Here is a 10,056-nt window from a genome sequence, read left to right on the forward strand (position 1 = left end):
GTTCAGCTTGACCTTCTTGGTCGCCTTGGAGGGCTGGAACGAGGCTTTGTTGGCCGGATCCTTGGCCGAAGCCGGCATGGCCTGTGTCTCGTTGGCCAGCGCGACGATCCGGTCGAGCTGGTGCCGCTCCTCGGCTATGACCAGTGACTCGGCCAATCTGGCGCCGTCTCGGGCACATTCCAGGGACTTGCGGTAGTCGCCGGAGATGGCAATGAGGCCCTTCAGACCCGACAACTTCATTTTCAGATAGGCGTAGTGGGGGATTCAGCATGACGGCCGGGTGGTCTTCCCTGGTCCAGGTGACCGGGTGCTCCGACCAATGCATGTACTCCGGCTTGGCCGGGATGACGGTGTTCACCTCCTACCAGAGCAGGCGCTCGCTACGTTCGTCGTCGCCGAGGCTGGTGAAGACGACGTAGGTCGCGTTATGGTCGGGGTAGACGTCATCGTGCATCGCGCCGCCAGCCGGGGGTGGGGGAGGAGGAGGCGGAGGCGGCAGCACCACTGCCGGAGCCGAAGCCAGAGGAGGCGGGATGTCGCCCCTCATGATGCGCTTGGTGACGGCGCACTGCCGGAGCATGTGCGTGGATGGCCTCGCGCCGCTGTGGTGCTTGCAGGGAGCGTCGAGCATCTTCTGGAAGCTCATGGCCGGTTGCTACGTCATCTTGCCGGTCTGCCAGCGTTTGGTGGCCGGCTCGGCCGCAGGTGCCTGTTCGGCGGCCGCGACGAGCCGGTGGTCATAGCGCTGAGCCGGCTGGTCGGCCTTGCGCTTGTTGTTCTGCTGGTTGTTCTATTGCCGGCTGCTTTCGCCAGTCGGCTTGGGAGGAGGAACCGGCTTCGCCTTGTCGGCTTCGTCCAGCGCCACCTGGATCTTCATGGTGGAATCGGCGTTGGTGTACTTGTCCGCCGTCACCATGAGCGCGGCCATGGTGGCCGGCTCGGAGCGCAAGAGCTTGTGCTTGAGGAGGGTGCCATCCCGGCACCCGCTGACGAAGTATTGGATAGCCTGGACCTCATGGACGCCCTCGTAGCTGTTCCGAAGCTCGGTCCAACGTGCGAGGTACTCGCGACCGGTCTCCGTCGGCCCCTGCACGCACATGGCGAGCTGGCTGGGGTGACCGGGTCGCTTGTAGGTGCCGGTGAAGTTGCGTACGAAGGCCTGCTCGAAGTCGACCCACGCGTTGATGCTGCCCGCCGGCAGGCTGTTCAACCACGTGTGGGCCGAACCCTGGAGCATGAGCGGAGCGTAGTGCACGACGAGACGGTTGTTGCCGCCCGTGATGCCGATGGCGGTGGTGTAGTCGATGAGTTAGTCCTCCGGCTTGACGGTGCCGTTGTGCTTGGGGGTGTCGCGGGGGAGCGTGAACCCTTTGTGGAAGGGCTCATACCGGATGCGTGGACCGAAGCAAGCCGGCCCGACGGCGTTGTTCTCCTCCAGCTCGAGGGAGAGGGCGAGCTAGTCGAGGCGGTGGCGAGTGTCGGTGTCATCGATGGCGCGCGGACCTAGCAGGCTGGCGACCGCGCCGCGGGGGGGCGGGTCGGCAGAAGCCGGACGTCGGCCGGGTTGCAGGGGAGGATCACGCGGGCGCCGGTCTTCCAGGGCCGGCTCGTCGCCCAAGCCGCCAGCAGTCTTCGGAGCACGGTTGCGCCGGGTCCGGGTGAGCCCGGAGTGCGCTTCGGCGGGTGGCGAAGACGACGTGTTCTGCTGGTCCTCGGGACCGTCGGTGTGGTGCGAGCCGGATCCCGTCGGCTTGGTTAGCTGGTTGAGGCGGTCCTGCTGCTCGTTGGCCGTGTCGAGGAGGTCATTTACCCGCTTCAGGCGGTCCTTCAGCTCATCGCCGGCGAGCTGGTCCAGGCCGACTGCGGCCGCCTGGGCGACACACATATTCTTCACGAGGGTCTCGTAGACGGGAGGGATTGCGCCGAAGGCGTGGCCGATCGCGCTGCCCTGGGCCCACACGTTGGCGACCGGCTTGGCTCGGCCGTGGCAGGCGTGAAACCGTAGGCGGCGTTGCACTCCAGGTGAGCGGAGTCCAGGCGGCGCTGCGTGGCAGCGAGCATCTCGGACAAGTCCAGCAAGCGCTGGTGGTCTTCCTCGAGCCGAGCCTGAGTCTTGGCGACGTTGGAGGCGTCGACATCGGTGGCGATCAGGACGCGAAGGCTCTGCATCGTGGCGCGCAACGGGTTGGGCGCGTTGGCGCAATCCGCTGCGGCCCTGGCTTCGGCGGCCTTCCTCGCCGCGCTGGACGAAGAAGAGGCGTCGGTGTCGGTGACGAATACCTCCATGCAAAGGCCCATCGCCCTGGTGGGAGCGCCGTCGTCGAGGGAAATGGGGGAGTCGGAGATGTCAAGCACCCCGCTGGGGTACTCATCGGCTGTGGGCGCATCGGAGATGCGCAGCGCGGCGAAGGAGGCGGCGAGCGCGCCGATGGCGTCGTCTGCCAGCGTGACGGGCTCGTCGGAGTCGGAGAGGAGCCCCGTCTGAAACATATCTCCGGCCGGGACCTCGAGCTTCCCCACGGTGGGCGCCAACTGTCGTGGTGGGCGCACGGCAGATCCAAGGGATGGCTAAAGAGAGGAGGAGGCTCGAGGGCACCGGTGGGCTCCATAGGCGAGGTCGGCATGAGTGAGCGTGGGACGCAAGACATACCCAAGTTCGGGGCTCTCCGGAGAGATAACACCTCTAGTCCTGCCGAGTTTGGTTTATATGTATCAATACAAAGCTGCTCTTGGAGTTGTATGGAGGAAGAAGGAGGGCAGGCCAAGGCTTAGGCTGCTCCCTCTCCTTATGTGTGGGTGTGGCTAGTCTGATCGTGTGTGGTGTGCATGCGGTGGCTCTGCCCGTGTACATGAGGGCTCCTGGGGGTTTTATAGGTCAACCCCCCAGAGTTACAATGATAAAGTTATAAGGCCGTGGGGCCGGGTTGTCATTGTCCTGGGAGCCGGCGCTGGGACTCGCCGGGTGCCAGGGCTTGCCGGGTTCTCCGGACGCAGACCCCGTGCGCCAGGGGCATTGTTTGCGTCTTGTCGGTCGTCACGAAGTGGCCGGGTTGAGTCCGCTACAGTGGCGCACCGCCAGGTTGCTGCCCGCTGGCGTCAGCAGTGACGACGGGTGCACTGTAGCCACGCCAGCCCTGGTAGGTGGAGCACTGTTGCCACGCCTCGGCTGATCAGAAGAGTTGGTGGGCACTGTCACCTTGCTTATTCTTGAATGGAGACTTATCCCATCGTACGGCTGGGATGGAACAGAAACTGACCCATGGCCGGGTTGAAGAACACGTCATAGAAGAGCTGGCTTGTTAAAGAAGTCTTGATGTGCTGGGTTCGGCCGTCTTGCATCAGACGTTGAGACCAGGTTGTCGTTCTGACCAGGTTGAGGGACTTGGCCGGGCTGGGCGACCCGATCAAATGCAAGCCGGATTGAGAAGCGATGCTAAGCCCGATGTTTTTGAAAAGCATCTGAGTTCCGTTCCTGCTCGGGGTTCATGCCCCGACAAGCCGCCAGGGAGGAGAGAAAAACGATCCGTTTATTTCCAAAGTTAGTTACCATGAGCACCTGGTCTATCGTACGCGTACGAACCGACCATACTCCTACTACGTCCGTACCGTACCCTGTACAGGGCCCTGGAGCAGCCCGCCGGCCTTTACCGCCGCTGTGGCAGCGGAGTCGCCCTCATCGAAGCGGCGCCGCACCGAATCCGAAGGGGCCCCCGTCACGCTGGCGCTGGGTTATCCGAGGCCGATACCGGCGCTGGCAGGAGGCGGCGGGCGGATCTTATCTTTTTTAGCAACGAGAGCATCCCTGAAAGATTCTTGCTGATTAGACCCGGCTTGCTCTGCCACAGCAGATGAGTGGTGTCCTGCTCTGTTCACTCGATTCGACACTGTAAAGTTAAATCTTCTCCCTTTCTTCATAGTGTTCCAGATAGAACAATAGGGTTCAATCCAGGTCAAGTTTCTACTCTGTTTGTTATTTGCTGTTCTGTTCTTTGGAGTGATAAATGATGTACATTTTGAGCTAATATGGAAACAGTGGCACTGAAGCTACAATGTAGAATTTCTTGTAACATCCTTGTTTTGATCCATGTTGTCGTTTTTGCTATGGAGTCTCGGCTGCACCAAAGATGCTGACAGAATCTAACCTGTACTCCAACACTCACTGGGTCTTTACTCCTTGGAATTGCTAAAAGAAGGGGGGAAAAACTGATCCTAGCATATCTCAGTAGATTCCTTCTGCTCAGATTCCAAAAGTTCTCTGTTGGAACCATGTCATGCTTTCATCTACATCTACTGAACAAACTTTTCAAGTGGGACTCATTTTTCAACCGAAGATATGATGGCACTGCAAGAACAAGGCCCACAATATCAGCTGGTATGGTGTGTATCTGCATATATATGTATGCCCTTTTCCTCTGGGCTTGGGCGTCGTTGGCATTCTGGCTGCTTCTCTGCCGAAGTATTGGCTCTTGGCAAAGGTAAGAGCCTTCTGGTCTTTCTACTCTCTACATCCTTAGAGCACAAACTTGCTGCAGCTTAAGATCATGTTTATGATGGCACACAGGAACCTAAAGTGCATACCTTATGTTCTATTTGTTCTGAAATAAAAACGGCTCTAGTTTAGACATTTTTCTGTCATTTATTAGGCATGAAATATGTGCATCCTTGTGAAGTTAGAACATACTGATGATATTAACACATATTACTACATCTTCCTGTTTTACTCTGAAAGAAGTACTGGCTGTTTGCAAAGATAAGAGAGGTTCTTGTCTTTCTACTAGTAGATCATAAACTTGCTAAATCTATAGATCGACTGAAGTGCATACTTTACTTTCTGTTTGTCCTGAAAAAAACTTGCTCCAGTATTGGACACCTTTCTTTGATTTATCTGACATCAAATATATGCATCCATGTGAGGTTGGAACAGACTGCTCATAATAACACACACTACTACATCTTCAAATTTTAAGCTGATGTATCTTGTTCCCTTGACTCCCCAGAATTTTAATTACATTTGTCATGGCGCCGGATCAAGACCATGAGCAAGATAACAGGAGTGGTCACAGCATCAGCAGCAAATCCTTTCAAAGATGTGAGGGCTGCGATGCACATTATTATTGGTGTCATATGGATGATACCCAGAAGTATTTCTTCAAGTGCATGGTTGGCAATTTCCAAGAAAAAATGGCAAGTCCTGGTGCATCGATACCCTTTCTTTCCTTCGGATGGAATGCTATCCAGTCTCAGAATGATAATTTTGTTGTTTTCTTGTTCCTGCAGGCCATTCCACAGAAGTTTGTGCAGAATTTCAAAGGTCAGATCTCTGAAGTTATCAAGCTAGAAGCTCCTGATGGAAACATATACAATGTTCAGGCTATCAAGGATCTAAACAAGATAGTCCTCGGGTCTGGATGGGGGGTATTTGTCAGATTTTACGAACTAAAAGCGGGCTACTTCCTGGTCTTCAGGTACATCGGGGATTCTCACTTCAAAGTTCTGATATTTGATTTTGCAAGTTGCTGTGAGAAGGAAGTGTTCCACGTTCTCATGAACTGCGGTCCTAATGCCCAAGAAAAAGACACTCGTCTTGATCGATCGCTACTGGGTGAAAGACGATGCCAGAATGGTGGATCAAGCAACAGTGAGTCTCATCGAAGGTGCGAGCACTGCGATGTGCATTTCTACTGGCATCACATGGATGATAGGCAGAAGCATTTCTTGAGGTTCATGGTTGGCGATTTCCTTCACGAAATGGTAAGACCCTGGATGATCAATGCCCTTCCGGCCGTCCTGATGAAATATCTTCTTGATCAACATATGTAATTTGCTGATTGTTTTGTTGTTTGTTTTTGCAGAACATACCAGAGAAATTTGTGAACAATTTCAGAGGCAGGATCTCTAAAGTTATGAAGCTAGAAGCTCCTGATGGAAATGTATACAACATTCAGGTTACCAATGATCTGAACAAGATAACCCTTAGATCTGGATGGGCAGCATTTGCCAGTGCTTATGAACTAAAAGAGCATGACTTGCTGGTGTTCAGTTACACTGGAAACTCTCACTTTAGAGTCCTAATATTTGACCCAAGTGGTTGTGAGAAAGAATTATTCCGCATTGTTATGAACCACACTCCTAATGTACAAAAAGGGGGTATATCTCATGATCAGTTATTCCTGAAGGAAACAAGGCGTCGAGACGGCGGATCGCGTGATAACAACCCTAGGAAAACTAAAAAGATGACTCTGTTGGACTCTCCTTCACCGAAATCAGGTAAAGAATTGAAGGGTTTCATGTACATTTTCCTTGGTATCTATTCTGTAGTTACTCACTGATGTCTTGATGATCGGCGTTGTGCAGCTGAAGGTGTCACATCTCCGGAGGACACCATGAATTCAAGCGGCCCTCCAGAAACCACCGAGCCTCGGTATGTCCTAGCAACAGGGTGCAATCTGACTACAGCTCAGAAGGCACAAATCGACACACTTGTGAAGAAAATTAGGCCTGTAATTCCATTTTACATCACAGCCATGAACAAGACAAGTTTGTCTGGATCTCTGGTACGTATGGAGTATACTCTACAGATTCAGTGAGACTCCTGCAAAATTTGTTCTTTAATGTTGGCTGAAAATTATAGTAGCTCTCCGTAAATTATAATCTTCGATAATTTGAAAGCCAGATGATTCATTCATCTCTAACAGGTAATCTGCAAGGATTATGCTGCCAAATACCTTCCACATGAAGACCAATTCATCACACTCTGCCATCCTCGTAAGAGCAACATATGGTTAGACAATTTGAAGGTTACCACTGATGGTTCAGGCATGCTTTCTGCTGGCTGGTCATGCTTCGTTCTCCACAACGAGTTGCGGGAAAGTGATGTTTGTGTATTCGAAGTATCAAAAAGCGCTGGTGAAATGACAATGGTTGTTCATTCTCTTGAAGGAGGTCATCACCTACAAGGTGAGTATGGGAACATTTTATACTTGCACATACGACATGGAAAATCAACGCTCAGGATCACCAACTTAGAGATAAGAATGTATAAGTCAGCTTAGAAATAGAGTTCTTTTCTTTAATAGCCAGCAACGCTTAAACCTGAGACAGCATGGAATCAATACTGAGCTAGTGTCTCTGTACCGGATCATTATGGAATGCCCATTTGTTTGTGTTTTTACAGGGAAAGAGCCCGAATCTCAAAACAAGTGCGATTTTCCTGTTAAGGGCAAGGCGATCAAGGAAGCTGAGAGTGACCATAAACATGCTGAGTCCAAGTCCAACTACTACTACTCAAAGTATGCCAAGGGCCTGAATGGCGAGGAGCTAGAGGAGATATTCAGGTCAGCGTTGATCCAACAGGGCAATGTGGTATACGTCACCATCCTGGGGAAGAATCAAGTTAGAATCAAGAACAACTTGCTGGTCAGTTCAGTTGTTCGACTAATCACAGACTGGAATACCTAGATGGTTTAGATAACAATCTTTGATAGACTTTTTGAACCGTCTGCGACAAAGCTTTCTGTACTAATAGCTTATGTTATGTACTATATATGCAGACCTTCCCCGAGAAGTTTGCAGCTAAGCATCTCGTGGAGAGGTCGCATGACATCCTGCTCCTGAGGCCCAACCGGAGTGAGACGTGGTGTGCGAGGTACTACTACCACCCGGAAAAACAGGGTTTCAGCTACAGTTCCTGGACCAAGTTCGTCCGAGACAACAAGCTGCGTGAGGGCCACGTCTGCGTCTTCGAGCTGATTAAGGGCGTGAGTAAGGCGATGATGATTGTCCACGTGTTCACCAAGGTCGATGGCAGGTTTGTTCTGCTGGACTAACTATCTAGGTTCCAGCCTAGTTGCATCCTCCTTAATTTGTACTAGTAGAATAAATGAACTGAGAGTAGCTTGTGTACCAGTAGAACTAGTTGTGAAGCCGTGCCGTGTGAATGTTCATCCTGATTCATCTGCCACGGCTATGACTTCAGAACCGAGAGAGGAGTATTTCACCGCTTGTAGCCATACGCATATAGCACTTACTCCACTGAAATTTTCTTCAATCGAAGCTCAGTTGACTGAAATTTTATTAAATCTAAGTGAATTCCCAGTTAGTCCCAGTTGACTCTGCATATGTTACTCAAGGGCTTGTCTCAGCTAATCGACGACGAAAAATTGTTGATTTTAACTCGCGCGTTCTTGTGTGGATTCTTCAAGTGGTGATCGAGTAGGAGAAATTAATTGCTCGTTGCAGTGATATGGTTCTCGCGTCTGCTCTGGTTATTCTGTTGTGGCTTTTGTTAGACCTGTGATGATATGAAGCGCGCAGTTGCAAATGTCTGCGATAACTTAAGCTGATGCCTGCCTCTGGAAATCTTTTTATTCCTTTTCTATGCATAAGTTCAATGAATGACATGCATTTTTTTCCTCCGGTTTTGCAAAGTAAGAATTAGTATTTATGGTTATTTCCAATTCATAAACATACCGGGCTTCGCAATTTCAGAAATTTGTTAGGTAAAATGGCCAATCACAACGTCAACAGCAAGAATAACCATAAGATTGAACATATCAATGGTCTATCCACATTTGGCCCGGACATATCATACAGAATCATGCTAGTTGCATTTGGACACAGACATACCACAAGATTGAACTAACAGTCTGTATAGCAAGAAGCTCTTCTAGTGGACATTCAAACCATAAAGCCTAGATGTATTCCCGAACCCTCTAATCCCTAAGCAGATGTATGTTTGACAAACATGCAAGGAACGGGATACATATAGTAAGAGAAAGATCCTTCTAATCTTAGTTTGACTTGTACTAGAGAACATCACATGAGAAGGTGGTAAATGAAGAGAAATCGAGAAGAGGAAAGTGGTGGGTTTGGGTGACCTCCCTAGAACTCTAATGTGAAGATATACAATGTGAAGTAAGGCGCTGGGTGAAAGATGGTCTGATATATCACGATCAAACCTGCACACCGCATGTGAACTGAGATTGTTTTTCGTCGCAGTCAAAGAAATTTAAGTCTCCTAGCTAGTACCTGGTACTCCATGGAGGTGTCGGACTACCATGCAAATTTAGTCATTCATTCACCAAGCAACCATGAGTCCAAGACATTTATTGGCGTGGTAATTTAAGATTCCAGCACTTTCCAAGACTGGTTTACCTTTTTCTTCTTCTTTTTTCAGTTTTCTGCTTTTTGTATTTTTTTGTCATCTTCTCTATTTTTCGTTTTTTCTTTTCATTTTCAATTTTTACTTTTAAATTATATTAACATATTTCAAATTCGTGAACAATTTTTGAAATCATGAACATTTTTAGAATCCATGAACTTTATTTTTGAAATCATGAATAATTTTCCTTTTAATTTTCAGTTTTCTGCTTTTTGTATTTTTGTCCTTTTCTCTATTTTTTCCATTTTTCGTTTTTTCTTTTAATTTTCAATTTTTTTTACTCGTTTTTTCTTTCCTTTTTACACCCTCCGTCCCATAATAAAAGATCTTATTACATGATCTTTTATTATGGGACAGAGGTTCATCCTTCCTTTTCTTATATTTCCTTTTTTTCCTTTTAATTTCATGAACATATTTCAAATTTGTGAACAGTTTTTAGAAACCGTGAAGGGTTTTCAAATCATGAATATTTTCAGAATCCGTGAACTTTATTTTTGAAATCATGAGAACATTTTAATTGCAAACATTTTTAAAATTCACGAACAAATCATAAGATGGTGAACATTTTTAAAATTCATAAACATATTTTGAAAGTTTCAACATTTTATTGGAATTCATGACCATTTTTTAAATCGATGAATTTTTTAATTGGGAACAATTGTTAAAATTACGAACATTTTGTTTTGTTTTGACGAACATTTTTTTGAATCAGTGAAGATTTTTTTCAAAATAATTGGAAATAATTTTAAAACTTTGTGAACATTTTTTAAAATTTCATCAACATTTCACAAACATTTGTTCAAATTCACGATCATTCTTTGAATAGCAAACAGTTTTCAAAATCATGAACATTCTTTGTTTATGTGAAAAAAATCAAAACCACAAACTTTTTTTTG

General features: G+C 48.6%; 1 protein-coding gene across 1 annotated transcript; it reads left to right on the forward strand.

Moving 5' to 3' along the window:
* Window positions 1-3,558: 3,558 nt before the first annotated feature.
* Window positions 3,559-8,098, forward strand: LOC109754326 (B3 domain-containing protein LOC_Os12g40080). Its single transcript, XM_020313234.4, has 8 exons — window positions 3,559-4,475; window positions 4,998-5,184; window positions 5,278-5,751; window positions 5,853-6,267; window positions 6,355-6,554; window positions 6,696-6,957; window positions 7,175-7,416; window positions 7,551-8,098. The coding sequence occupies exons 1-8, from the start codon at window positions 4,267-4,269 to the stop codon at window positions 7,824-7,826; spliced, it is 2,265 nt and encodes a 754-aa protein (XP_020168823.1). The 5' UTR covers window positions 3,559-4,266; the 3' UTR covers window positions 7,827-8,098.
* Window positions 8,099-10,056: the final 1,958 nt, after the last annotated feature.

Source organism: Aegilops tauschii, chromosome 5, assembly GCF_002575655.3.
Source record: "Aegilops tauschii subsp. strangulata cultivar AL8/78 chromosome 5, Aet v6.0, whole genome shotgun sequence".
Lineage (NCBI taxonomy): Eukaryota > Viridiplantae > Streptophyta > Magnoliopsida > Poales > Poaceae > Aegilops > Aegilops tauschii.

Bases quoted from the DNA above. Each gene is read 5' to 3' on its own strand.
- LOC109754326 (XM_020313234.4), top strand. From the start codon at position 4,267: ATGTCATGCTTTCATCTACATCTACTGAACAAACTTTTCAAGTGGGAC. The intron at 5,752-5,852 runs GTAAGACCCTGG...TTGTTTTTGCAG, and splicing joins GCGATTTCCTTCACGAAATG to AACATACCAGAGAAATTTGT. The intron at 7,417-7,550 runs GTCAGTTCAGTT...CTATATATGCAG, and splicing joins GAATCAAGAACAACTTGCTG to ACCTTCCCCGAGAAGTTTGC.